This window comes from Vespa velutina, chromosome 4 (assembly GCF_912470025.1).
Source record: "Vespa velutina chromosome 4, iVesVel2.1, whole genome shotgun sequence".
NCBI lineage: Eukaryota > Metazoa > Arthropoda > Insecta > Hymenoptera > Vespidae > Vespa > Vespa velutina.
The window spans coordinates 67,501-94,532 of NC_062191.1; the positions used below are offsets into that span (position 1 = coordinate 67,501).

At 39.8% G+C, this 27,032-nt stretch overlaps 6 protein-coding genes and 2 long non-coding RNA genes across 25 annotated transcripts in view; 3 read left to right on the top strand and 5 right to left on the bottom strand.

Annotated features, from left to right (window-relative positions):
- LOC124948669 (dedicator of cytokinesis protein 9) overlaps positions 1-2,321 on the bottom strand; it is a 13,533-nt gene extending 11,212 nt beyond the window's left edge. For 3 of the 7 annotated variants that reach the window (XM_047492592.1, XM_047492593.1, XM_047492590.1), the window contains exons 1-6: positions 2,047-2,321; positions 1,465-1,581; positions 1,011-1,189; positions 767-836; positions 258-698; positions 1-122 (exon numbers count right to left, since the gene is read on the bottom strand). The exon at positions 1-122 is cut by the window's left edge and continues 376 nt beyond it. In XM_047492592.1, coding sequence (XP_047348548.1) covers positions 1-122; positions 258-698; positions 767-836; positions 1,011-1,189; positions 1,465-1,581; positions 2,047-2,145 — 1,028 coding nt within the window. In that variant the 5' untranslated portion in view covers positions 2,146-2,321. The remainder of the gene's footprint in view (positions 123-257; positions 699-766; positions 837-1,010; positions 1,190-1,464; positions 1,582-2,046) is intronic. The other 4 variants (XM_047492596.1, XM_047492595.1, XM_047492594.1 and 1 more) reach the window with 2 other exon arrangements.
- On the top strand, positions 2,003-3,385 carry LOC124948697. Its single transcript, XR_007100803.1, has 2 exons — positions 2,003-2,271; positions 2,547-3,385. It is a non-coding gene; the product is annotated as an uncharacterized LOC124948697 (long non-coding RNA).
- Positions 2,975-5,629, bottom strand: LOC124948685 (protein crossbronx homolog). 2 transcript variants are annotated; one of them, XM_047492655.1, is made up of 8 exons: positions 5,518-5,628; positions 4,905-5,115; positions 4,636-4,817; positions 4,373-4,437; positions 3,954-4,054; positions 3,694-3,881; positions 3,401-3,569; positions 2,975-3,326 (listed from the first exon to the last, which is right to left on the bottom strand). In XM_047492655.1, exons 2-8 carry the CDS (start codon positions 4,917-4,919, stop codon positions 3,243-3,245), a joined length of 804 nt encoding a protein of 267 aa, XP_047348611.1. In that variant the 5' UTR covers positions 4,920-5,115; positions 5,518-5,628; the 3' UTR covers positions 2,975-3,242. The 2 variants fall into 2 exon arrangements, with proteins under 2 accessions (XP_047348611.1, XP_047348612.1); XM_047492656.1 differs by lacking the exon at positions 3,954-4,054 and having other exon boundaries at positions 3,694-3,835; positions 5,518-5,629.
- Positions 5,515-7,227, top strand: LOC124948692 (RPA-interacting protein-like). Its single transcript, XM_047492666.1, has 4 exons — positions 5,515-5,951; positions 6,084-6,164; positions 6,263-6,308; positions 6,413-7,227. The coding sequence occupies exons 1-4, from the start codon at positions 5,844-5,846 to the stop codon at positions 6,745-6,747; spliced, it is 570 nt and encodes a 189-aa protein (XP_047348622.1). The 5' UTR covers positions 5,515-5,843; the 3' UTR covers positions 6,748-7,227.
- Positions 7,049-19,946, bottom strand: LOC124948671 (MLX-interacting protein). 7 transcript variants are annotated; one of them, XM_047492600.1, is made up of 16 exons: positions 19,885-19,946; positions 17,173-17,597; positions 15,307-15,413; positions 13,834-13,907; positions 13,610-13,735; positions 13,314-13,527; positions 12,989-13,084; positions 12,639-12,906; positions 11,832-12,531; positions 11,550-11,723; positions 11,312-11,456; positions 11,028-11,245; positions 10,497-10,945; positions 10,089-10,212; positions 9,887-10,016; positions 7,049-9,814 (listed from the first exon to the last, which is right to left on the bottom strand). In XM_047492600.1, the coding sequence occupies exons 2-16, from the start codon at positions 17,556-17,558 to the stop codon at positions 9,693-9,695; spliced, it is 3,333 nt and encodes a 1,110-aa protein (XP_047348556.1). In that variant the 5' UTR covers positions 17,559-17,597; positions 19,885-19,946; the 3' UTR covers positions 7,049-9,692. The 7 variants fall into 7 exon arrangements, with proteins under 7 accessions (XP_047348556.1, XP_047348560.1, XP_047348559.1 ...); XM_047492604.1 differs by lacking the exon at positions 17,173-17,597 and having other exon boundaries at positions 19,885-19,939; XM_047492603.1 differs by lacking the exon at positions 19,885-19,946 and having other exon boundaries at positions 15,307-15,409; positions 17,173-17,312.
- LOC124948698 overlaps positions 14,396-27,032 on the top strand; it is a 17,929-nt gene continuing 5,292 nt past the window's right edge. Inside the window, exon 1 of the long non-coding RNA XR_007100804.1 lies at positions 14,396-14,819. This is a non-coding gene — a long non-coding RNA (uncharacterized LOC124948698). The remainder of the gene's footprint in view (positions 14,820-27,032) is intronic.
- Positions 20,009-24,100, bottom strand: LOC124948676 (cGMP-dependent protein kinase, isozyme 1-like). 3 transcript variants are annotated; one of them, XM_047492630.1, is made up of 12 exons: positions 24,000-24,100; positions 23,449-23,739; positions 23,174-23,316; positions 22,966-23,103; positions 22,702-22,871; positions 22,377-22,618; positions 21,982-22,293; positions 21,593-21,824; positions 21,389-21,495; positions 21,063-21,302; positions 20,891-20,957; positions 20,009-20,789 (listed from the first exon to the last, which is right to left on the bottom strand). In XM_047492630.1, the coding sequence occupies exons 2-12, from the start codon at positions 23,640-23,642 to the stop codon at positions 20,694-20,696; spliced, it is 1,941 nt and encodes a 646-aa protein (XP_047348586.1). In that variant the 5' UTR covers positions 23,643-23,739; positions 24,000-24,100; the 3' UTR covers positions 20,009-20,693. The 3 variants fall into 3 exon arrangements, with proteins under 3 accessions (XP_047348586.1, XP_047348585.1, XP_047348584.1); XM_047492629.1 differs by having other exon boundaries at positions 23,449-23,742; XM_047492628.1 differs by having other exon boundaries at positions 23,449-24,055.
- Positions 24,361-27,032, bottom strand: part of LOC124948673 (cGMP-dependent protein kinase, isozyme 1-like) — a 7,715-nt gene continuing 5,043 nt past the window's right edge. For all 3 annotated transcript variants that reach the window (XM_047492622.1, XM_047492621.1, XM_047492620.1), the window contains exons 7-14: positions 26,740-26,918; positions 26,427-26,674; positions 26,015-26,338; positions 25,710-25,941; positions 25,527-25,633; positions 25,195-25,434; positions 25,072-25,138; positions 24,361-24,985 (exon numbers count right to left, since the gene is read on the bottom strand). In XM_047492622.1, the coding sequence (XP_047348578.1) occupies positions 24,890-24,985; positions 25,072-25,138; positions 25,195-25,434; positions 25,527-25,633; positions 25,710-25,941; positions 26,015-26,338; positions 26,427-26,674; positions 26,740-26,918 (1,493 nt within the window). In that variant the 3' untranslated portion in view covers positions 24,361-24,889. The remainder of the gene's footprint in view (positions 24,986-25,071; positions 25,139-25,194; positions 25,435-25,526; positions 25,634-25,709; positions 25,942-26,014; positions 26,339-26,426; positions 26,675-26,739; positions 26,919-27,032) is intronic.

A 27,032-nucleotide genomic window follows, 5' to 3' on the forward strand; every position in this document is an offset into this window, starting at 1 on the left:
AGACTAAACAAAGGTTTTCTATATTCCCGTCTAGCTAATGCTATACTTGTGTCAGTTTCCCTGGAGTATTTAATTAATTGTGGATTCATACTCTGTTCCAAACCTTTCAACGTTCCATATACCTGTAGACGTTTGTTCATGTAATAATAACGACACGGTAAATATTTTTATACGCACGATATACGTATGAATAAAAGTCCATTCTCATGCGATTAAAATAACTAGAGGATTTAGATTTTTATAGTCAAAACGATTACCTGCATTGGTTGAGGGGAAGGAGGAGGAGTATTACATGTTCTTTCTAAAGATGCAGCACGTTTCTCCTCTTGTTGTTTGTAATGTTGCAATACAGAATTCAATTTTGATAACCAATCTTGCATATCTGTTTCATTATCGGCCGCTAATGTATAAGACTTGTGAGTTCCTGTCATTCTTAATTCAAAACAGTACCTTCCACGTTTTGGATTTCTAACAACTTCTGTACAAAAGTCCATTACTATTGCCAACTTAGCTTCGCCCTTTTTCTCATCTTTGAAAAATTCTAAAATGTATGTGCCATCGACCTCCTGTCTTAAATGGCAAAAACGTCTTTTAAAAGATTTTGAGCCGATATGAGCAAACATACGATCGGAGCTTCCAATTTCAGGTCCTTTCATTAAGTAACCCTCTTTCGTAATCCCATTATTTTTGATTAAATCCTAAAAAAGGATGTTTCTTAAAAGTGTCTCATAAGATAAAACATATTCATCGTTCTCCCCGTAATTACCTCGTCGACTTGATCCACTTCGGTATCAATTTCGTATACTTCATCCTTGAGATCATCCGCTTTTGTTATTCTATAAAATACAAACGTGTGTGTGTGTGTGCGTGTGTGTGTGTGTGCGCGCGCGCGCGCGCGCGCGTGTGTGTATAGATGTACATGTACACATGCATGTGCATGTGTATATGTATATGTAACTCTTGAAAAGTGAAAAGTTTATAATCTTTGATAGATTGCATTGAAGACATACTTGGGTAAATCGAGATAACTTCCGTTGTAGGCAGAATATTTGTAATGTATCAAATTCCAATTGGAGGTGTAACTTCGTAAACATTCTTTGGTCAGGAGACTTCCGCCTTCCTCGTCATTATCCGAAATATATTGTGCTGTAGGCACAATAGCGCGATAACGCCTCGGTAGGACAACTTGCTGCATAAAAAAAAAGAGTTAATTTAAAGAAAAATAATTTTAAGAAAAAAAAGAAAAAAAAGAAAAAAAATAATATATATATATATATATATATATATAAAATATAAGTCTGTATGAAACTGTTTGTTATGCAGAAAAATAAATATAAAATATAATGATATTTCGAGGAAAAGTCGAGGTTAAAAATTTCTAATTATCGCTATTTATTATCTCTCTACATAAAGGATGTAGGATAAGAACGAAGATAAGAGTTAACAAAGAGTTAACAAACTCACAGAAACATCGTCCGGCGGATAAAGCAATAATTCTCTTTGCGGATCATTCTGCAATAATGTTTTATTCTTTAACACGAAGCTCTCAAAATCTATTGGGTCAACTAAATGTGGTTTACTCTGAAATAAAAATGAGATAGATATAATTGATAGATTGAACGGAGAATTGAATAGTACATAAAAGCGTTTAAAATCAAATTATCTCTTAAGAATCTTCTCTTCTGTTTTTGTAATCAATGTATTCACATTGTTTAGCACTAAACGCGTTATCTGGCGTAATTCAGATACCCATACACGCTTTATAGATAAAAAATTACTTTTTCTCTTACAGATAATAGAATCGATCGATCGGTTATGTTGTCAAGTGCAATCAAGATTAAATAAATAATTGAAGAATTCAATTATCAACACTTTAGATCTTTTTAAAGAAATTCCATCGACATAGAGGATATATGACGATAGAAGGCAAGAAAATCTTAAATTTAGGAATTATTGCATAATTGTTGAAAATCGTAGGATATCTGAAAATAGATAGGCGTGATCGGGCGCGCAAGTATCGGTTCAAGAACGTCAGTTAGCCCCTACCTGTACGGTACTTTCGCGTACGACCTGAGAAACCGTTTCTCGTAATTGTGCGGCCATACCCGGCTTTCCCAGGCCGCGTGTGAATTTCCTTTCGCTCATTTTCTACGTTGACACATCGCTCCCATCATCTTCTTTCAAGAAAAACACTCGAAATCATCACCAAATCTTGGAAAGCTCCTTATGTACATTCGACTGATACATAGTAATTTATCATGGCAGTGCATGGTAACTAGATTTAGGGATAATATTTTTACAATATGGAGGACAAAATTACCGTAGGTTTTTCGGGGGAAAAAAAAAAAAGAAAAAAAAAAAAGGAAAAAGAACAGAGAGAGAAAAAAGGAAACAAAATCCCAGCCAACCAGTTTTTTCCCAATATTATTTTCGAATGGCGCGTTTCGACTTTTCTAAAATACATCTGCGTGTTATTTCTTTTTTACGTGTTAATAGTAGATAATATCATTTATTGTACATCACATAAATCAAAATAATCTTTCTAGATTCTGGTCAAGGACAAGAAGCAAAAAAAGAAAAACATTCGATACGACCGACCAATCAAAGTATCGTGTTCCTAAAAACGCCAAAAACTAATCGAAATATTTGAAATTGTGTTAATAAATTTTTAGAGATATTTTAGAGATATTTTTAGGGCACAAACGAACGTCACGTACTAGTGAAACGTTCATTTTCAGTTAGGGAGAAAAAAAAAAGCACCTTTTATTATTCTTCATTATACAAATAATTATAATTGATTATCCTTGTCTATTCCTTGAAAAGGATCGTCCATGATCCTACGTTTATAAAAGTAAAAGTCTTCTTCAACAAGATCTACGATATTGTCACAAAAAGAAAGTAAAAAAGTAAGAATAGGTCGTATTTTCTGATCGACTAAACGCATTGGTAATTATTTCATCGACGCAAAATGGCATAGATTTCAAATATTATCTTGTCTCTGTTTATACAAAAATATAATTTCAATTAACAGTCTGTTCATTATATTAGTCATCGAGAGAGAGAGAGAGAGAGAGAGAGAGAGAGAGAGAGAGAGAGAGAGAGAGAGAGAGAGAGAGAGAGAGAGAGAGAGAGAGAGAGAGAGAGAGAGAGAGAGAGAGAGAGAGAGAGAGAGAGGCTTGTGCTTATGTAGTTAAATTCGTAATGGTATAAATCATTGCTATGACAAATAATGGAACTCCTCATTATCTGGATTCTGGCTTTGAGAATGGCTGAAGGGAACCAGGTTGAACCCACGAAAGTCCTAACGCTCGATTCTCTTCTACTCCCTGTATTGAACCAATGAGACGAATAATTTGTAGAATAAATATAGATTTTATAAAGAGTACCTAACGAAATTTACCTTTGTTTCGTATATTTGTTGCTTAACGGGATCATGTAATTCTGGTATGTACGGAGTGAACGTGATATAATGCGGATCCTCGAATGCCGGTGGATTATATACCTGATTCAAACTTTCCCTCACGCATTCTTTGGCTCGTTCTCGGAACTGATCAAAATTGTTTTGCAATCTGCAAATATACAAAATTGTCATTTTAACGCGTAATTTCTAGACACGCAAGAGATCTATACCTATCGAATTAGCAGCCAATAATCTTCCTATGGTAAAAAATGGTAACAACAGTATCTACTCACAAAATGGATGCTTCTTGATTTATAGGCGTCATTCTTGTATCTACTTTAGTAAGTATTTTTGTTATGTACTGTATCAATTGCCATACCCTATTATTTCTTTTCCACTCGACGAAAGCCCAAGTTGTACATAATTCTCCTGTTTCTGGATTTATAAGCGGATGGAAGACATTGGTTTGAAATACAACTTTCTAAAATGCAAATGCTACGATGAAATCTACCAAGATTAGAAAATAAACGTTTGGATTGATTGGAACTCTTACGGGACATCCACCGTCTGGAAAGTTTTCAGGCAACGTGAGAGTAAATCTAAAGACTCCACCTTGATAAATCCCTTGTCGAATGAATTGAACTCCAAACCAAACTGGTATCAAGAATATATGTCTATATTATACTATGTGTCTGCTAATGTTAAACAATGAGAAACCTTATAAACGAGTTCAATTGATCAAACATCGTTTTGAAATAGTTACATTGAGATTGTACAAACTGTTATCAGGACGAGCAAGACCTATGAAATGTATTTCAACTATCAACATTACATAATGATTCGATTAAAAAGTTACAGGGAATGCATACTGTAAGCACAAGATACAGAATATGCTTTGCCTTTACATATACCAGTGGAAATGCTATTAAGATACAACAATGATGTTTAAATGGTGTAAATTGTATTACATACCAAAAGAATTCTGTGCCGATGGTATGACATAAATTCCTTTTAGATCTTGAATTCGCAGTATGTTGCTGCAATTGAATAAATAAATAAACACAAGTACATGCACATGTATATACATATATACATATATATATATATATGTATATACATATATACATATATATATACACACACACACACACACGCACACGCACACGCACACGCACACGCACACGCACATTATGTACAGCTCTTAATCAGAGCTCATTTAAGGGGCAGCTACTCACTATTCCGAAAGAATATTATACTCCTGTAAGAAAACAGCATAATCTTTGCTGGTTTGAGAGATATTCGGCCTATCGATCATTTTTACTGACATGCTCAATTGGGAGTCCCCGTTGACGTTCGTTGGCAAAAGCTTTCTAAATGAACCCTGTCTCTTAAAATTGTCATCTTTATCGTTATCTCCCTAGAATGCACATGATAAAACGAGATTAACGAGTAGTCAGCGAGTTAACGGAATGTTTTTTTTTGAATCGCATCATTTAAAACGTACTTTGATCGTTGACATGACGGATCGTTTGCGAGTGGATTTACAATTTTATTCTTTGATATGATTAACCATTTTAATTAAGGTAAAATCAACGTCTCAAAATAAATTCTCTCTATTAGAATACACTGGACGGCTTCATATTCGTATACGCAACTGCGAAATGCGAATCATACTCTCTTAGAGATGGAGGGATCGTCGATCTTGTAGATACCTCCTAAGATATTAGAGGTTAAGAAGATATATATTAAGCTCTCCGGCAGATTTCTACGTTTATAATATCAACGTTCGATATCGTCGATATGTCGGTCTAATACCGATCGCGATAGAAAAAGAAAATCAAAAAAGAAAGTAAAAGATATTCAATTTGACAAGTTAATATTTTTTAATAGGCATCTTTAACCGTCTATTTAATATTTCCAATAGAAATAAGTTTTTAAACGCAACAATAATTAGATCGATGATACGCCTTGTTTACAATTAAAGATAATTGAGATCTTATCGAAATGCAACTGATATGGATTGCCCGAGTCTAACGGAACTTGCTCTAGACCCAAATTTATCTTAAATACATATATTTATTAAGAGTATCGATTCGCTGAATTCCGCGCTACCTTACCATTCGTTATTGTTTTGTTCTTCGTACTAGTTCGAGATAACGTCGTGTCTTTTTCACTATTTCATTTCATTGTGTCCTAACTTATGCTTTTTACATGTATACATCTATATAAATATATACGTTTAAATGTAATAATAAAACTAAGGATTTAATTTTAATAGCGGTTGACGATGTTTGTTGGGGAGTGCCGATATAAAGTTTCCTTGAATCGCCACTTCCATTGCGTTATGAGAACGTTCTTATTTCTCGGTGGTACTATATTCGTGCGCGTATAATTAATACAAATTATTATATAGTGTTAACGACACAAATCGTGATTAAGAGCCATGGAGAATACGGGCTTGAGTCCATTGTTAATAACGAAATTAAGGATTAAGGATACTATAAATAAAATAAAGAATAAATCGCCACAATTGCAGGAAGTTCTTAGACAGGTTAGAAAATGATGTACAAGATGCTATATTTAAGATAATATATTTAAGATAATATACGATTGATTTTGATCGGTACCAATGAAATGTTAAAAGAGAAAAAGCAACTTTTTTAACCTTCATCTTTTCGTACAGAGATGTCGTCGAAGAATGAAGGAAAGAAGAAAAGAAATATTTAACGTGAGAAGACTCGGCCTCGGGGATACATCTGAAAAGGTAAATAGATATGTGAACGAACGAAAAAAACGTATGTTTTATCAGAAACTAATAGATTCTATCCTATTGATAAATGATCTATCGTTTATAACGACTAGCCGGAAGAAGATTTCCAATTGGATAGAGAAATGGACGAGGAAGAAGGTATAATAAATCCATCGTTGGTAGATATAATAACGTTTATGAAGATGCAACGGAGTAATATTTTTTTTTGTTTTCTTTTTTTTTTTTTCTTTTATTAACCCCAGAGAACTGGATATACGAAGAATACGAGCGTATGCTGCAGGACGAAATCGAGTGGATAGAGTCGCTTGTTTATGACGATAGGAAAAAACTAATTTGTCCTGTATGCCAGACCGGTACCATGATAGAAATATCAGAGTCCGTATATTGCAAGGATTGCGGATTCTGGCCGATAAATTGTAACGATATTCGAACTCTTGGAAATTTAATCGATAATAGCGTTAATAATCATTCCCAACATTGTACCGCAGTACCTGGCTTTACAATGGTCAGCGAAAACAAAGGTTCCGTATTGTATATGACGTGCGAAGAATGTTCATTCTTAACGTGCGTTATATAATATCCCTGCTGAAGAGTAATTACTTTGCGAATATTTTAGACGTTTATTTAGGCCTCATTGTTATACTTAATTTATTACAATTCGTGCGTATAAGTTTTAATTCGTAAATTAATTTAGCGACACGCTATGCGATACGACTGTGTTTTTACGCGATATAAATTCTGACATTTTTATGAGAAGGATTAGATATAAAGTTATTCTAATCTTATTTATTTAATTGAAAATCAATCCCAAGAGAGATAACATTATATCTTATTACTAAATTGTAAGTGTATCCATGTTCAAGCAGTAAGTAAACGTGTGCCATCAACAGTATTTATTTTCTAACGTGAATAATTGTAACAAATATACAAGGTACAATATCGTTATCCCATTTTATCAAGATTAACATTTGTTTTAATAATAACGTTATAATATAATTGTCACGTGAACATGATAGATAGATTGTATGTACAAAATAAACAAACATTCCTTTGCTGTTTCGCGCGCTCTTCTTGCAAATACCTATGTGTATATATACATGTACATATACATGCATATGCATATGTATATATAAACGCGTCATAAGTTTATAGGTAAAAAGAAAAAGAAAAAAGACATTCGTACGTCCGTCGTATAGCTTATAAAAAAAGTAATAAGAATTTTACGAAAGCAGTTGAACGATCGAAACAAAAATGATTTATGTATATGGTTGCAACAACGAGTTTCGAAAAAATTAACATTTTGGGGAAATTTTATTTTTTCCATGATCGTACTTATTCTTCCCTCATGTGTTTATACACATATGTACATACGCACAAAATACGTTCATAGATGAGTTTTCTTCATGGACACACATACACACGATACGTACGTGCAATCGTACAAAAAATGAGAATACTCGTAATATCCAGAGTAGTACTTTAGCGTAGCTAAGCTCTAATAATTGATACTTATATGCGATTTGTACATTTTCGATACATAAAGTTACATATTAATATATATTACTCTGTAACACACGCATATGTGTATATATATATATATGTGTATATATATATATATATATATATATTTATATGTGTGTGCGCGCGCGCGTGTGTATACGCATATAGGTATGTATGTGTTATTTTCTTTTTTGTTTTTCTTCTTTATGCGTAATATAGTAGCTAGCTCGCAAAGTGAAAATCTAATGTAACACGGATATTAATAATATTAATGTTTGATAAAATTTATAGAGGCACACGGTTAGAGGCATAACTCGAATTTATATACTCTCTTCTCTTAATATGGCAAAAGCTTCGCGTTTAAAGCGACTGTTGATTGTATTACTTTAATATTAACAGTCTCTTGTAATATAACATTAACATTATATGGCACCTATTTATGGAAATGATTGAAAACTTGTTAGAATATCGATACAAGAAACTTTATGTTTGCAAAGATCTTAGATAATATAATGTACGTAAGTAAATAATTATTTGGCATAGCTACACGTCTACGTGGATCGATCTCGTTCCTTTGTATTGAACATTGAGGAGGGCCGCAAATATTTCCATGTCATTTTGATTAATGGAAAAGTACGTCGTATAGAATCTCGCTTTTTTTTCTTTTTTCCCCCCCTTTCCTTTATATTTTTAAGTTAGTACGACATAATGAAAGATCAGCCACGCGTTAAATAAATTCTCGGACAATGCAACAGGGTGCATTGTCAAAAAAGGTGCCTTTAAAATGACCAATATAGCGTCGTTAAAAATGACAAATGTCAAAGTATACATTGGGAGACTCATATATTTAACTACTTTTTCATTGCAAATGAATTCGAACAAAGTGTCCACTGTTTGCCGCAATACGTTTTTTTGGATGACTATACGACGATATATAACAGGCGTCGTGTGTCGTCATTTAAAGGGAGAAAGAAAAATATGTATGCACCGATGCAGTATGTACGATTTCAGATTATAATCTACGTGCGACTAATATTTTAAGGCAAGTTGAAGATCGTGAGCGAGATTGCATTTGTATGCAAGATGATCGTTATCTCCTCGTACGCGATATACCGAAGGCGTTTAAAAGAAAAAGAAATTTATACAGATCATAAGATTCCAAACATTACCTATCATATCTCGCGCGAGCTTTATGATACGTTTGATAATTACATAGAAAAAAACTTTTCTTTATTATTATTACAAAAGAACAACACTTAGTCCCATTTAGATGGGTTATATCCATAATTTGCTTTGCTCAAAAATCAATTTATTTTTATTAAACACACTAAAGTTTAAATTGATCGTATCATATGAAATGGCCGGTGGCATAATGGTATTCCATCGACCATTGCACATAATTACACGAATGCACGAATACATTTGTGAATGATGTTTTTGAGAATTTACAGTGTAATCGGGTTAGTACGTTATTAAAGATATCACAGAATTGATCGAGTTTAAATGGTCACTGTTGGATACCAGTGTCGTTGTTCGCGTCTAAAATATATCTGCATGGAATAATAATTATTAAACGTTGTTAAGAAATGATGCAGAAAATGCCCGTGAAAGAACCTTATCGCACATTTTCCTATTTACCGAATGAAGAATATATGTGTGTGTGTATATATATATATATATATATTCGTATTTAACTATTAAGAGGGAGAGGCAAAGTCAATGCGAAAGAATGCAATGTGGGATTTCCCGAATCGATTTTTCTTTTTTTCGAGCGATCCCCATCGATCGATCGAATCTTCTTCAATGACATTTCTTTTTTGCTATTAAAGAACTTTAATGAAAGATCCTGAATGTACGAGTTTGTGCTTTGACAAAAATATATGACTTATATCACATATTTGAATATGTTCTTCGATTATTAACGCGGCCTCACTGGATAAGGTAACTTTAGATTTCTACATGGCGTCTCAATATATTTCGCGCGTTTGCTTTTCCAAGAGATCTCCGTTCTGAACTCGATCGTCACTGTATGGATCGCCGTCGTTCCGTTCTATTAACCGCCGCGAGTGCTTCCTCGGGCAGACGACCAGGATCTGCCAAAATATCAGTGGCAGTACACAGATACCTTAGGGAGTTGAGAACAGCTGCGAAAGTCATAAATATAAATATAAACGTAATAGATTTGGAGCGTATTTAAGAATCGCTAAACCACAAACCTGGCCTGAGATCTACGAGCGAGCAATGCTGCTCGACCCATAATATTGTACTTCTGTAGAGGTCCTCTATACTCGCCGTTGATACCGAAGTATTGAAGGATAGCATTAGGGGTTCAAGCAAAATGCTAAACTGTTAAGAGAGAAAATGTTAAGAAAAATATTATCGGAAGAATTATTATAAGAAGAGTTATTTCAAGGATACGATCCAAAATTTCCAATTTTCTCGAGTACGGGTGCGAACGTATTCATCGAACATTTCCTTCATCTTATTGGTTCTGTGTCTCGAGACTGGGGCACCCGTTGCAGGAAGCATGGATTGACAATTACTGAAAGAGCATCGTGCGAGTTAATATAAAATAGAAGAAAAAGGTACGATTTATTTTTCAAGTACGTTCATAAAGCTATGCGTGCGTGTGTCTATATATATATATATATGTATGTATGTATGTATGTATGTATGTATGTATGTATGTATGTATGTATGCATGTATGTATGCATGTATGTATGTATGTATGCATGCATGTATGTATGTATGTATGTATGTATGCATGTGTATACGTATACGCATCGCGTGAATTTGTTCGTCGAACAGATAAAGAACATTTTTACCTGATAGAAGTATTAAGGCACTCGATCTGATGTCTCAAATTATCCATCTCCTCCTTGAGCTGATTCCTTTCTGCCCTTAATTGTTTAATATAATCCGCTCCTTTTTGTAACATGGCAGCTTTACTCAATTTTGCATTGGGATTTTGATTGAGCTGCGGTATTAAACTGTGAAGCATGTCAAAGCCATTCTTAATATTGTATCTACGCTTTTGTTCGGCATGGATATGGCCGACCCTTCTTTGTTCCTTGTACTGTCCACGTTCCGATTCTCCTTTAACGTAACTTCGGGTTGGCGACAATGGACTACCGATGCTCATTGGACTGTGAAGAGGACTCAGGCTCAAAGCTTGAGGACTAGGCGCGTTGGAATGATCCTTGGGCGAGCCAGGACTGTTCTGCGGTGGATGAGTTTGATTGTTCAAGAGAATCTGTTGACTCGATTGTATCCCCTGAAAGAAGGATTCACACCCATACGCACACATATTGTATCGATCACAATTTTCTCTCTTTCTCTCCCTCTGAACGACCTACCTGTTGTTGTTGTTGTTGATGCTGCGATGCTTGCATGGAGGAAGTTTGTATAGCTTGAACCGTGACTGGCGTCGCAATGTGATGAGTAGTCGTTACTTGGGTGGCCGAAGCCGTCGGCGGTAAAATGGGTAATATATGTTTAACCGTGCCGGATTGATTATTCGTCGTTGGTATTATTTTTTCGGTCGACGCGTTCATCGTACATATACCGGACGTATCTGAAATAGGGAAAAGTGAAGAAATTGCAAACAGAGAAAATTCATTTTTGCGGCATGTTTACGTACTGTTGGTAAGTAGGTGCGCAAGCAAGACATTGTTATTTAAATTTAGAGCAGGGTCGCTAATTGCCGAGGCCAAGGGCAATTGATTCATCCTCGGAGGTATCAAGGAAGAACTGCTCCTAGATCTGTTTCGTGCTTTCATTTGGTACTGGAAAAAAAAAAAAAAAAAAAAAAAGTATCGTATAAAGTTACGTTTACGTTTCTTATCGTGACATGTACGCGCGATCGGTACGAAACGAACCTTAGGCACCGCAAAGACTTCCTTCTCCGACGTAGTTTGGATCGATTGTGGTACTAATTTTGTCGGTTGCAATGTAAGATCCAATCCGGAAGATCTGCATTGTAAAAGTATAGGCGATTGCGTTGATTGTTGCGTTGGAAGCGATACGACTTGTTGCTGAGCGGGATGATGCGTCTGTCGGTCAGAAAATAAATCGAGCGTGACGTCAATATTATATCGTATAGCCGATAAATTTACGTTACGTAGCGAAACTCATTCGAGGGAGCAGCATGTACGACGTACCTTAAAGTTATTGCCGGTGAATTTACATTGTTGCTGAGTATTAAAGTTTTGACCGATGTTCGATAGCTTGTAACAAGTATTGGGCTGCGGTTGAACGATTTTATAAGGCTTCGTAGACATCGGCGGGGTAGGCGGTAAAGATCTTATGGTGGACCGGTGCTGCTGAGTGCCCGGCAATGCCGCGTTACTTTGCACAAAGCTTTGCTGCTGGGCCGTTACCAAATTTTGTACCTCGGCGGCCATCGAGGAGATCTGGGTCGCATTAACGACGGATCGATCGTTCAACGTCGCTACCTGTATTCGATTGTCGACGGGAGCGGCCAATTGCACCGTCGCTTGTACTTCCATGGCATAAGAAGATTGTTGCTGGCTCGGCGGCTGCTCGTAGACCGAATTACGTTGAACCGTTTGTACACTTTGAACGGCCTGCCGATACGCGTCAGCTCGTTGAGATGTCTGTTGGTGGGTCTGTTGTATCACGCGACTTATTCTACCGGATCGACGATTCTCTTGTCGGATCTTTTCACGCGTGGATTGACCATTACTCGTACTCGTCGCAGTCGTCGTAGTCGTCGCAGTCGTCGTAGTCGTCGTAGTCGTAATCGCCGTCGCAGTCGTCGTCGCCGTCCTCGTCGTTCTCGTCGCCGTCGACCTCTCAAAATTTTCTTCCACGGCAGCCCTGTAATTCATCTCTACGTCCCTATGTTCGAGAAAAGAATAATTTTTCGTAAACCGCTGCGCGGCGTTCGCGGCGTTCGTTTAAGAACGAAAAATGATGATAATAGTAATATAGGGGGAATGCGTTACATGTCATTCCTGTAAACGTTGCTAGACTCCGCCTCAGACTGGTTATATATCTTTCCGGTATATTGAAGATTCTGCATGCCGTTTCCCCGTTCCACGGACAAGACGACCGTCGACGAGCGTTCGTCCTTCGACGTAGCCTCCTCGTTCAGTTCGTTCATCTGATTGATCGGCGTCATCAGATCGATATCGGGATAATTGGCGTTTAAGCTACCACCTCGAAACATGTCCTCCTCTTCCGGTACAGGCGGTAACTTTGAGTTCAAGAATTCTATAAATTTGATCCATCGCAGGATTAGGATCGCCATTGGTATCGCGCCATGACAAGATCGAAATAGAGAAAGGTCCATTACCTTGCAAAGGCTCGAGCGTGTCCATAAAATCGTCGAGATTAGGTTGGAGTGGTCCTAAGCTCGGTTGAATGAAATCCGCCAGGCTCGCTCCGCGCGCTGTACGAATAACGACGAGAGCTGTATTTGGTATTTTCTTTTCTTTCCTTATCGCATTTATCTCATTGAATGGGGGGGGAAAAAAAAAAAAAAAAAAAAAAAAAAAAAAAAAGGGAGAGACGGAAGAAAAAGAAGACGAAAAAAAAGAAAAAAGAAAAAAAAAAAAAGAAAAGGAAAGGAAAGAGAATTAAAATTTTTACTATCGAGCGATAGACAATGTGATAAGTACCGATTTCTCTGGGATCTGGAAAGTATATAGGTTGATTCGAACTAATCGTGGAGAATAGCGTATCCGTCATAAGCTCCATATAGTCTTCGTCAACCATCATACTCTCTCCGCTGTGAGCCCCACCGGTGCTCCCATATGCGTTCGCCGTATTCGTACCAAAATTTTCCGACGTTTCCATGCCATTGTTCCAATCTAGCGTGTCCATCGATTCCATCTGCAAAAAGATCTGTTGTTTTTAAAGAAACTTTTGCTATTCCTCGTAACGATTATAAGAAAGATTATCGACGACGACGTACCACCTCGGTACCATCCTTGTTCGTCCAGCCAAGAATTTTGTTTCTGTAAAACATGCGCCATTTCTTATATTCCGCAGTAACCGCAGCAAGTTTTCGCTTCCAGTATTTGCCTTCCAGGACGACCGCCTGATCAGATAAGAATTACAAGAAAGTCTAGTCCCGAGGAAAAATAACACGAATAAAGAGATCGTTGAAGATGTATGAGAAAAATTATTTATCCTTACCTCCGGCTTATTATGAGTGTCGACGTCCAGGGGCGACGCGAACTGGCACACCAACGTGTTTTGCTTCAGTATAACTGTAGGGGACACGAGGAAAAGTTTCTTAAAGTTAAAGTCGCTTGTGCCTCGAACGAAAAAAACTTGCGTAGAGTACACGATCGTAATGCATAGTTACGACGATCCGAGGGCTTTCCCTCTCCTCTCTTCTATCACGGAGGAGGAGGACGACGACGACGACGACGACGACGGTGGTAGTTCTTCCAAATGGCCTTTAATACAAATTTGCGTTCGTTCGTCGCCGTTGTTCCGACATCGTGTTCTTTACGTCGACGTATTTTCTGTCAGTAAAATACGCGACGAAATACGCGGGGAAGGGAAGGGAAGGGAAGGGGGAGGGGGTTCTTTCTCTCTTAACGTAGTTAGGCAAACAAAGATTTGTTTTTTTCCAATCTTGCCTCATCGATTCTCAAGCTTTTCTCTTTTACCGTTCGACACGTTCGACGTTAACGGGCGAGCGAGGGGGAGGGAGTGGGGTCGGGGGGGGGGGGGGAGGGAGGGAGGAGAGTAAATGCAAGGCGCGCAATTCCACGCTCGCGATAAAGTTGAATATCGGAAATTTATGCGAAACGGCGATCGGCCGCGTCGAACGTAGCCAGGAACGTAGCGCGAAACTCGTTTTTCTCTGACGATTCAAAAATCATTTTGCTGCTTGCGCGACTACATATGCACATATGTGCGTAGTATAAGTAGAAATGATCGGTGGGAAATATTCGGAGTCATGGAAAGAACGGCAGCCGGGAAAATAATAAGTTTAGAATAAAATTTCTATCTCGCTCGAGATCGAAATGATTCTTTCGATCAACGGAAGTGAAAGAAACTATTCTACTTTTAATATCGTAGAACGGGAAGAAGAATGGAATAAATTATTTGAGATATCGAAGAGAAGACGCGCGAAGCCCCTTGCAAAATATAATCGAGTAAACGAACTGGTAAGTACTCTAAGGGAAAAATATGAGAAAGAAAGAAACGAAAAAGATATAGGAAAGTATTCCGTCGTCGAGAGAGAGAGAGAGAGAGAGAGAGAGAGAGAGAGAGAGAGACGGCAGGCGCGTTATCGAAACGAGAGCGAGCCTTTGGCAAAACTGATATACACCGATAGCTTAACGAAAAAGCTGCCACTATTACGACGGCCGAGTTACTTGTTGGTCTATAGTCGCGCGTCCTTTGTACCATTCCTCCTTCTCAGCGATTACTCTTTGATGGTGGGAGGAGCGGGAAGGATACCTTTACACTCGCATCTCCTCTCCACTCGATCGTGATCCTAATTTATCTCTCTCTCTCTCTCTCTCTCTCTCTCTCTCTCTCTCTCTCCCTCGATCGGTTTGCTTTTGCACGAGCAAACGCGAGAAAAGAAGGGATATAAAGCGGATACGTTGTCGAGTACGATCGAGTTCTCTTTCGTTATTATTTCCTCACACTGCATGTGCCAGCATCTCCAGATAACGTTGTTCAATCTGATCTTGTCCTTCCATCTCAGTCTGATCCCTTTGAAGCGATTCCATTTGGGCGACGTCAGCTTCTGTCTGGAACAAATTCGAATGCCCTTATGTCATACTGCTATGACGTACTTGGCTCTTTCTTTTTTTATATTTTTCAACGCGTACCATTGCTGCTGAATCGCGAAATGGGAGTGGAAAGCGATCGATAAAACGGTCGCGCTTATCGCTTTTTACACGGTGGAAAGTTTAACAAAGACCCCGCCCATCCACGTGCATACACAACATTTCTCTTGTTCGTTCTATCGAGACCGAGAGAGAGAGAGAGAGATATCGTAGGAAACGCGCGACTATTGTCTAGCCTCGATTACAATTTCCATATGTAATTGATATTTATATATTACACATATATGTAATTGGTATTATTTTGGATTGGTTCGATTAGCGGATATAAAGGGGTTGGCGACAAAAGTTGTACGAAACGGGCGAGACGAAAAAAAGAGGAGGGATGAGAAAGCGTTGGCTTAGCTTAGGACGCGAGAAGAAAGGGGGAAAAACCCGTGCGTTCTCCCGCGGGAGATCGTTCGTTTAATTACGTAAGAAAGAATCGTGGGTGACGATTGAAGAGAGAGGATTATCAAAGGCGTTACATAAACGTATTCTATCTCAAGTTGTATTATATTATATCGACGTAGAAAGAGGAAGGAATATAAGAAGGAGGAGGAGCTCCGTTGGATCTCGCTCGAAACGAGATTTCTATATCCCATATTGCGATACTTGAATATTTCGTAAAAAAAAATTACGCATCTACGTAACCATTATCGCGGGTCAGACTTTTTTAACTCTTTGCTATTCGAATTGAATCCGCCATTTCGAGGCAGTGCCTGTCGCGGAAAATACGTAGTTGGATCGCGATCGATTATCGATTGCGAGATGACGATACCGTTTAAAAAAGGAGTAAAAAAAAGTCGCGCGATAGGAGGAACGCGCTGTCGTACGAATACGAGGTTATCGCTTACGTAAGGCGTAAGAAGACGTTGAAAATAAGAATCGAGTCAGTGAACCATATGCAAACATTGAAGTCGTTGAAGAAACTCGGGCAGATCCATGTTCGCGCGAGCTCGTTCGCGCTGCGCGAAAAATTGGATTTTCATTAGATTCACCTTGGCATCGGACCTTAATCATTTTGATTTTTCAGCCAACTCGAGCGATTAGATAAGCAAGAAAGAAAGATTAATCGGTGGAGAAACTTGGGCCGATCGCGCTCGACTCGCCGAGATGCTAACCATTCTTTTTTTTTTTCTTCGTTGACGGCGAATCTCGTCGATCTCTCTCTCTCTCTCGCGCGCGCGAACGTTCCTACTAGTGGGAACGTTGAAAAACTTTATTTATCTGATAACGCGGTATTTACCAAACGCAGAGATAAATTCGATAAATTTGATAAATTTGTGTGCATTTTAACGAGCATCGCGAGGCTGAAACGATCCAAGTCCAAGTATCGTTAAAAGAACGTAACACGCTCGATGACCGAGTTTGCCAGGAGATAGAAGCAAGGCCGCGCCCTTTGATAGGGTGCTTCTCTCTCTCTCTCTCTCTCTCTCTCGCTCAGTTGTAGTACGGCGGTTTTACGGCCTCCCTTTCATTAATTTCGTTTCTCGTTGACCGACCGCCGCTGCCGACAGCATTTGTGCGGTTGCCGAGATTTCGCAGAGCCCACGCTCGAAACAACATCCCCGGCGATCGTAAGGTGGGAGGGAGAGAGAGAGAGAGAGAGAGAGTAAGAAGCGTAGTTCTTCTTTGGACCTTGATCCAACGCGCTCGCGATCGGCGAAGCGAGAAGGCTCACCTGTAGGCCAAGGACATGCACTGAAAGAGCTTGTTCAAGGACGTCTCGATGCTGAGCTGCTGTTGAGAATTCGGTTTGTCGTCGAGAATATCACCGTCGACAAACTTTTTTAGGGAAAAACCGACCGGCGTCATGATCGCCAATTTCCCATTTTCCTCGTCCGGAACGGGAACGGCGAGCTCGTCCTCGTCGTCCTGAGCCTCCGCCTCGAAATCGGAAACCATGAAATGACCAGAGTGTATCGTCTCTTTCGAGTCTCGTTCGACGGTTTTCCTCTTATCGTTAGGGACGAGCTCCTTCCCACCTATGGATCGTCCGAAGGCACCGATGCCCTGGCTCGACGTCATCATCGTCGAGGGCTTCCTGTAGATCAATCCGGCCTGCATCCTTCTCCTCTATGCTCTCTCGCCGTATGTCGCGTCTACCTGTATTTCACTTATTTTTACTGAACATTCTTTTAAAAGCCGAGTTCGATCGAGTCACTACTTAAATTTACACATTTATTCCCAAGTGGCTACTATTCTCTTCGTCCGATCGTTTTCCTTTTTTTAAACTCTTTTAATCCGGGTTCGTCCCAGGAATTTATATTAAAGACGATATGATGCGTACGCACGCGAGATCGGTACGTGTTTACGAAAAAATGAAGCTATTGCGGGCGGCCGCGAAGGTCTTTCTTAACGAGAGAACTCTCTCTCTCTCTCTCTCTCGCCAAGAGAAATTTTCTATCTCTTATCGTACACGCGGCCCGCGACGAATAATTCGCGCGCCAAATATTTTTTCGACCACGTCGGCTCGTACGCCGGCTCGTCTCGTACAAAGTATTTCTAGTACTAGCTTATCTACGAACGGCGCAACGATCGTTCCGACGATCTAACATCGAAATTGCCGCTAGTAGAATCGCATCGTTCATACTCGCGCGCGCGTTCTATATGACACTTTCGCAAGAACGTGCCTTTATTCTACCGAAGGATTAAAAACGAAGCGATAACTTTTCTTTATCGGTATAATAAAAGTGACGAGCGAGCTCGTGTACTGAGGGTCGCTTTAATAATTATTCATCTCATTATTTATCTCGAAAAGAATTTTTCTCCTTTTCTATAACGGACGACGAATTCCGCCTTATTCCATTGCGAGAGCCATAAGAAGCATCAGTCGAATGGATCGCGATATATATTTGATAATGATCACGGAAGTTTTCCATCGAAAACCAAGCCAATCGATTCTTTCGCACAGCCGCGTTAGATAAATTTAGCAATCACGAAATCCTACGAGTCAACGACTCTTTCGACCTTTTTTAAAACGCCAACGGGAAAAAGTTCTCTTTTCTCATGCGTCGCCTCGACGAACCAAACGGAATAATAATAATAATAATAATAATAATAATAATAATAATAAGAGTGAATCGCGATAAAGTGCGATAATCGATTCTGATCCGACGAACAGATTTTATTTTCATCGTTAAATTTGCATTAAGCGGTATGCGGATCCTCGGACGAGGAAGCAAAGATTAAAGGATAGGCGCGCAAGCGTCCGGTGTGTAACGGGCTTAAAAAATAAAGAGCCAAAGAGCTTGAAAGAGCTTGAAAGAGCTTGAAAGAGCTTGAAAGAGCTTAGAGAGAGAGAGAGAGAGAGGGAGACGTTCGTAGCCTCGATCGCACACTCTTATGCAATCGTCGCTGCAACTCGAGCAAACATTCGGCTTCGCCCACACGTACGTTCGCTGCTTGCTCTTCTCTCTTCTTCCTCTTCTTTCAATGATAATACGATCGTGAAAATCCCCCTGTCACGGATAATCTTTAATTCCCCTTTTTGATTTTATCAGAAGACGATATCGCTCGTAAACAACATTCTTTTATTTATTTATTTTTAGTAAATACTAACAAAGTCTTTTCAAAGCAATCTGCATAATTTCTTCCCTCGATGCTAAATGGTGCTTATAGTGAAATTAATACAAATTTTATAAAAAAGAAAAACATTCCGTTTATTAAATTCAGGAACATAAAGGATGGACTATTTTTAATTAATTTAATTTAATTGAACGTTAATCCCATAAATGGTTCCGTTAAACTGTCTCAATTATTCAACCGATAAGTCATATCGCATTCATTACAAATACCTTCCATTTATTCTACGATTCTAGTTTACATTAAAAAATAAAGAAAGATGAACTCTTTCTCAGTGTCATGAAATAATCATGCTTGCCGCTATTACAATCGTTATCATTTTCTTGTCTCAACTGACCGACAAAAAATCCATACGTGCCATCTGACAGTTGTTTACTACGATGAAATCTCAAATCAACGAGCTGTTACAAAACAACTTGTTAAAAAGTTACAAGATTCCTCTATGTTTCTCAAGTCTCTCTCTCTCTCTCTCTCTCTCTCTCTCTCTCTCTTTTGTTGTACGCGCTATGTTTGTGACTTTAAAATAGGCTCTTCTTCCCAGATAATAAATGTACATGTCGATTGTGAACGCGCGAGGAAAGCAAACGTTATCTGGAAACAGGAACGAAAAAGAGGAAAAGAGAGGGAGAAAGATAAGGAGGCCGATATACCAGTCTATTTCTTCGTGAAAGAACGTATCATAGCCACTTGGTAGAAAAGAGAATTCGTTCGATATCTCTTTTTTTCTCTTCGATTCGAGATATACACGTTTATCCTCGATCGAACGTACTCTCGCTTTCTTTTTTTATTGTCTTCTATATCGACTCACCTCCTCCTTTTTCTTTCTCTATCGACACTTTGCTGCGCCACTCTTTTTTTTATCGCGTCTCTTTTCGACGATAACAACAACAACAACAACAACAACAACAACAACAACGACAACGACAACAGCAACAAAACAACAACAACAACAAGGAGAAAGAGGAGGAGGAGGAGGAGGAGGAGGAAAAGGAGGAGGAGAAGGGAGATGACGTTGGAAGGGGAGAAAGGAAGGAAAGATCGTGGAAGAAAGATAAAAGTATGAAATCACTGATCGATCGAAAGCACGCACTTCCAAACGAAAAAGTAGCAATCACTCGCCGTCAGGCTGGGCCGCGAGGCACCGCGCCCGGACGAGGTCCGTACGCGTTACTACACGGGACACGCACGCTCATATTGCCTAACGTGACGCCATTTGCAATTCGCCAGCAGCGTCGTCGACCATCAACAGTAGGACTGATAGTCTAGTCGATGGTGACAGAGGGCTCTGTGAGGTGCGGAAGGTGGGGGTTGGGGAGGGGACGGCGACGAGAGGTACGCTCTTTGCGTTGCAGGAGCGCGATGCGCGCACATCCTCCTTCTTATTGGCCGAACGTCGCGAACTCTATCGGACGTTGCCCGAATATCACTTTGAACGTAAAACGTGCCTTTTTCAAATCTCTCCGCCTTCTAGTTCGAAGTACTTCGATACTTCATCTTTTCTCTCCTTCTTTTTCTACGTCATTAAACTACTCGACTTACTTATTTCTAATAATTAATATTTATAGATAAATTAGAAATATAAAATTAAACTCAAAGTGAGTTTGATTAGGCTTGTCCCTAAAAATTTTCGTCCCAATCTGAAAAATCCAATGGCGCCAACTCGCGATCGATCGGATATCTCTCGAAATTCCTTCTGTCAAGATGATGTTTCACCTACGAATGAAAATAACCAAATAACCAGGTAATCTTTGAGACAAGAATTATTCGAAACTTTGACGAGATCTATATAATAGGATCGCTCATATCGAAATTACCGTAGGTTTGATGGGCGAGGATATGGACAGATTTTGTAACGATCTCCAATTTAAATCCTTGAACCATCTGTAACATTTGTACTTTAATCATTTAGATAAATTTCCTTACGTGCGTGTTGCACGCACTTACGTACGTATACAGGCAGATATTTAGAGACAAACCCGTGCTTACCTGTGATGACGAACATCCGCCACACCGTTTCGCAAATAACCGAGTCTTTTCGTAGGATCTGCCTCGAGCAAACGTTGAATAATATCTTTGGCTGAATTGGAGAGTATCTTTGGCATTTCGACCGTCTCAATACCCGCGATGATATTGTTACCCACGTCGACTTCGTTGATACCTTGAAACGGAGTCCAACCTAGCAACAGCTCGTAAATGACGATGCCCAATGACCAATAATCGGCAGCCCTTTGAAAGATGCACAAACAATATACATGAATGGAATATATATTTTTTACATAGCGTCGTAGATCCATCGACGTACGGCTACCGACCTATTGTATCCCAAACTCTGAATGACTTCCGGAGCTAAATACTCGAGAGTACCGACGTACGTCATAGTCTTGTAAGGGCCAATGAATTTGCTCGATCCAAGGTCGGTCTAAGTGCGACAGACATAACGGGGATTTAGCCGAAGGAAATTCGATCGAAAGACAGAGAGAGAGAGAGAGAGAGAGAGAGAGAGAGAGAGAACTTACGAGTTTTACATAGCCGTTCTGGTCGACCAATATGTTCTCGGGTTTGAGATCTCTGTAAATGATGCCGAGCGAGTGTAAGTGATGGATTCCCTCGACGATGCAACCGACGATGAACTTTACTTCGGAAGATGGGAAACGAACTTTTCTCTGCAATGCCGTTCGCAAATCCCCGCCGAGGCAGACCTCCATAAGGAAATAAAGATATCTCTTGTCTTTGAACGTTCGTAATAATCTGCAAAAATGGACGATCAACAGTTTTCTCTCCTTATAATATATATATATATATATATATATATATATTGCATATTTTAGGGGAGAAAATAAAAGAACATATAAATATATCGTCCAATTTAGGGACTTTTAATTAATTATTGATATTAATAAGGTACCTGCAGATAAAAGGAGAATTGCAAGCCATCAGGCTGTACTTTTCATTGTAGATCAACTTTTGCAACTTCATTCTCGTGATCATGTTCTTCCTAACTTTCTTCCTAGCAAAACTAATACAAGGCAATGACGCGATGGTCACCAATTCTACCCTACCGTAACCACCTTTACCGATCGTACCCTCGACTTCCATATCGGCCAGGGACAAATTCTGAAATTCCTCCTTCCAATTGTCGTTAACGGTCGGCCTTCTCTTTATCTCCCATATCTTGTTCTTGATCGATTCTAATCCGCCGAGATAATCGATGAACGATCTAAAATTGTCTGCTCCTTCATAAATCCGTACGCAACTAGAAAATCCTGCGTAGCGACGTTATAACTTTCGATTCGAACTTACTGCCTATCGATGGTGTAACATTCGGCGCCAGGCGGCAGGGCTATCGCGTTTGCCTGTCTATGACATTTGTCCCCGTAAAGCGCCTTCTCCCCAAAATAATCACCCTTCTCGAGGATGATAAGCTCGTCGTCGGCCCCGTACGATTTCTTCTTGGTGATCTTTACGTTGCCGCCGTTAACTATGTAAAACTTGTCGCCTGGGTCGCCTTCGGAAAAAATATGGGTATTGCCTCGAAAGAATTCCTGCGAATAGACGTCGTGATAATCGAAAAAAATGAAAAGTTAATGATCGTTATTTTTAATGAGTTTTCGAACCGTCGACTTACAACTATTATCAGATCGGACATCTTTGAAAGCACTTCCTCCGGCAGCTCCTTCAGAATCTCGATCTGCCGAAGCATTTGGATATTGTATTCCGTGGATTCCCTCATGGACGCCGACATTATAGCGTGAAAGCTCTTTCTATCGAGTACCCATACTTTCCCGTTCGTTTGTACTGGATAAACATTATGACGAACGATATATAAGGTGTAAACGAGCTAATTAACGGTGCAATTAATTAATCGACGATAAAAGGAATGAACGGGTACCATCTATAGAGCACAATCTTCTCATATTGTAGAGCAAGGCGAGTTCGCCGAAGGCGACTCCGACTCCGAATCTTCCGTAATACGTTTTTCCCACGTATATCTCAAAATTGCCACTTTCCGATACATACAGGTGCGACCCTGAAAATTCATTTTGATTCGTATTGACGTGACGTCTCATCTCTCCGTCATCTCCTCGCGACGATCTCACCTGTTTCGCCTTCTTGAATCAGCCTCGTATTAGCTAAGACCTCTTGCGGTTGCATCGCGGACGTGAGCTGCTCGATTTCGGCCTTCTTTAGATTCCCGAGAAATTTATTTTCCGAAATTGCGCGCTTTATCAGCTCCCTCGAACTGCGTAGGAAACAACGAAAGAAAAAAGAAGAAGGAAGAAGAAGGCAGGAAGAAAAAGTTGGAGTACTCGTATACGATGAGACATATCCGACGAGATCGGTCGATAAATAGAAAAGGAAAAAGAAAAGTTACCGTGAATTTTTCTCGTAGGTCGATATCGCCGTTTTCATTTCTTCGAGCTCACCGACAACGGCATGTTTTCGCACGTTGGTCGTCTCCCTGTAGCAATCCTCGTTGGTGCCATCCTGACCGCTTGCCATCTTGCTCGGCTGTTTATCTTTTAATAGTTTCGCCGCAAAACCACTTCGGAAGTTCTTCAAAGGCATCCTTGAAGACCCTTTAGAAATCGACTCTCGTCAGAAACTTCTCGTTGGTTGACTATGAGAACCAATTTGACCGGTCGGTCTTTCTTCTTTCTTCTTTCTTCTTTCGAACGATTAAAAATTAATTTCCCAGAGAAACTCGTCCACCTTCCTTTATTATCCTTTATTATAAACTTCTAAGAAAAACCATAAAGGAAAATCAGAAGGAAGTAAAAGGTAAAAGTAAAAGGAGAAAAACGTTGCGTCTACGTTGCAAAATCGTAGCGGGAGCGCGTGTACGCGCGTGCGCGCTACGAAATATTTAGACGAAGGACGATGGGAGGATTTCCGAGGTCAAAAGTTGTCCTCGATCAAAATTACCTTTAGTATTTCGATCGCGGTATCTCAGGGAGATATCAGACTCGACTGATCGATTCCGTTAGTGTCCCTGCGCATAGATCTTATCAATCGAGGATAACGCTCTCGGTTGGACTGTTTCATTGAAAAAAAACTAAAGACAGATAAACCATACGCGTTTGTTCTTTCAACGCGTTTAATTCGTTGACATATTATTTGATTGGGAAAAAAGCTCTTTGTTTCCGCGGCGATAAAGAGTCCGATAACAATTATGTTGTCGACTACGACAACGCAAGAACTTTGAACGATGCTGCCAATAAAAATACCAACTACTTGTACTATCTACTTTCTTACCGTAGGAATTGGTTTTACGAAAACGCACGAATATATTAATGAAATTCTTTATTGAAAAACGTTAATATTCCCATGGACATCTACAGATGACGTAGTCATTGAAAAATCTCGACATTATATTTTATTCAAACGGAGAATATCGTTCTCAAAAGTAACGTTAGAATATCTCTAATTGTTCACTGTTAATTTTATATTTACGCCTTATGCGTGTCAACGGAGAAGAATCATTTGAAAAGTGTAGTACGATTGTTTGAGGAAAGCCTTTCAATTATATATATATATATATATAAATATTTCAAGCGTTCTATTGTGGAAAAGCCAATAGAACGGATATCGTAATCAAGATAATCCTTATCGCTTATCTAGGATTTTTCTCTCTCTCTCTCTCTCTCTCTCTCTCTCTACGCCTTCTTCCCCAAAAAGAATGCGTTTACATCGTGTGTCATTTATAATTTTATCGTCTTAGATTAATATCTCTTATCGAGGAACGCGCGCCATTACAATACAAAAGAGTCTCTTCCAACGATCGAGGCGAAAGACATATATATTCTTCCTTCCGATCAAAAGTCCTTGTCCCAACCTGAAAATTCGTCTGGCGGAATATCTCGCTCTGGAGGATACCTTTCGAAGTTTCGCGTGTCGATGCGGTTTCGCACCTAACAATATAGAAAAGAATGAAAATAATGCTAAATGAAAGGCGTAATGTCGTAAGAAAAATTAACGGAAAAGGAGAAAGATTTACCGTCGGCACTATAGGAGCAGGTAAGGCTAATCGCTGAAGAGCTTGCCAATTAAATCCGGAGAACCATCTGAAATAAAACGACGAGAATGAATATCGGTCGAATGCGGTCGTTATATCGCTTACTTGTGATCGCGTATATCCTGTATGCCGTTTCTTTGATAGCCCAATCTCTCGGAAGCGGAATGCCGTAGAAGCTTCTTAATAAATTGATTGGCATGTTTGTTAATGATGCTCGGTATACCGACGACCTCGATCCCCTTGAGAATCTTGTTGTACGTCGTCATGTGATCGGCCGCACGGAACGGTGGTTTGCCAACGAGAAGCTCATGCGTCAGGATGCCGAGTGCCCAATAATCCACCGCCCTTTGAACAACGTTATTTCCTTCGTTAAGCTCGGCCAACGAGAGAGAAAGAGAGAGAGAGAGAGAGAGAGAGAGAGAGAGAGAGAATTATACCTGTCGTGTCCCTTGTTCAATATTATTTCCGGAGCAACGTACTCGGGCGTACCTGCAAAGGTCCACGTCTTGGCAGGACCAATCTTTTTGCTGAATCCAAAATCAACCTGCGAGGAATAGGATATAAATATCGATAAAAAAGTAAATGGGCGCGCGCTAAATTGGCATTTTAAGTCCATTTACCAGTTTGAGATAGCCACGAGAGTCGAGCATCAGATTTTCCGGCTTGAGATCACGATAAACGATGTTCAAGGAGTGAAGATGATCTAGAGCCTCGACGACGCAACCTACCATGAACTGTGCCGTGGAGTCGTCGAACAATCGTCTCTTTTGTAGAGTAGTCCATACGTCACCACCCAGACAGATTTCCATAAGGAAATAGACGTACTTGGAGTCCTTGTACGTTTGATAAAGTCTAACGGACGAACGAAGGAAAAAAGATAGATGGATCGATTCGAAGCGTTAGGTGTTAAGCGCCGATGACGTACTTGCATATGAATGGCGAGTCGCAGGCCTGCATAATGTGCTTCTCGTTGAGAACGTGCTCTTGTTGTTGCTGATCGACCATAACCTTTTTCTTGAGCTTCTTCAGGGCAAAACTTTTGTCGGGATCGGACTTTAACGTTACCAATTCGACGCGTCCGAAGCCGCCAACGCCGAGCGTCCCTCTCGTTTCGAGATCGAACAATGTCAAATTCGAATACTCGTTCGTCCACTTTTTCGGCGTCAGCGAGCACTTTTGCTTCTCGTACTCGTCGAGCCAATCCTTGTTGCGAATCTCCTCGAGGCTGCCCAGATAATCGAGGAAGGATCTGTTCGAGTAAGGTATAAGATTCGGGGAGAGATTACAAGAGGACGATCGAAGATGATGATACTATCCGTCAATGGGAAGATACTAACGATCCGTCGAGGGTAAGGCACTCGACGCCAGGTGCAAGGGCGATCGCGTTCGCGTGCCGACGGTGCTCTCCCTCATCGTCGTAAAGAGCCTTCTCCCCAAAGTATTGTCCTTTGCCGAGTACCACAAGCTCCTCCTCGTCGCCGTACTCGGTGTCCTTTGTTATTCTTACGTTTCCGCCGCTAATTATAAAGAACTTGTCGCCCTTTTCACCCTGCCGAAGGATTTTTGCGCCAGCCGGGAAGAATTCCTAAGAGCAAGCCCTTCGATAGAGATATCGCGAGCTATCGTTATTGCCAAGTAAAAAGACGTTACCACTCTTATGAGATCTGAGATCTTTGAAAGTATCTGATCCTTCGGTTCTGGAAGCTTTTGAAGAACGGAGACTCGCTGTAGGAAACGGATGTTGCCCTCTAGCCGATCTTGGGCGCTCCTCATCATCACCATTAGAAAGACCGATCTGTCCAGTACCCATACCTTACCGGACTTCTTAACTGCTCGCAAACGAAAGAGAAACGTAAACGTACGCTGTACGGCTCGTTCAACGCCGAATAACGTAACGATAACAAAGCTTTGCGAGAAGTATAATATAATAATAACAACAACAA

Bases quoted from the DNA above. Each gene is read 5' to 3' on its own strand.
- LOC124948685 (XM_047492655.1), bottom strand. The intron at 4,438-4,635 runs GTGAGTAGCTGC...ATTCAATTGCAG, and splicing joins TATAATATTCTTTCGGAATA to CAACATACTGCGAATTCAAG. The intron at 3,327-3,400 runs GTAAATTTCGTT...GGTTCAATACAG, and splicing joins AACAAATATACGAAACAAAG to GGAGTAGAAGAGAATCGAGC.
- LOC124948671 (XM_047492600.1), bottom strand. From the start codon at position 17,558: ATGCAGGCCGGATTGATCTACAGGAAGCCCTCGACGATGATGACGTCG. The intron at 13,085-13,313 runs GTACTTATCACA...TTATTCGTACAG, and splicing joins TCCAGATCCCAGAGAAATCG to CGCGCGGAGCGAGCCTGGCG. The intron at 9,815-9,886 runs GTTTGTGGTTTA...TGACTTTCGCAG, and splicing joins GCTCGTAGATCTCAGGCCAG to CTGTTCTCAACTCCCTAAGG.
- LOC124948676 (XM_047492630.1), bottom strand. From the start codon at position 23,642: ATGCCTTTGAAGAACTTCCGAAGTGGTTTTGCGGCGAAACTATTAAAA. The intron at 22,619-22,701 runs GTAAGTCGACGG...GTCTATTCGCAG, and splicing joins TGTCCGATCTGATAATAGTT to GAATTCTTTCGAGGCAATAC. The intron at 21,303-21,388 runs GTCGGTAGCCGT...CATCTTTCAAAG, and splicing joins CAGAGTTTGGGATACAATAG to GGCTGCCGATTATTGGTCAT.
- LOC124948692 (XM_047492666.1), top strand. From the start codon at position 5,844: ATGGAGAATACGGGCTTGAGTCCATTGTTAATAACGAAATTAAGGATT. The intron at 6,165-6,262 runs GTAAATAGATAT...TATAACGACTAG, and splicing joins TCGGGGATACATCTGAAAAG to CCGGAAGAAGATTTCCAATT. The intron at 6,309-6,412 runs GTATAATAAATC...TATTAACCCCAG, and splicing joins AGAAATGGACGAGGAAGAAG to AGAACTGGATATACGAAGAA.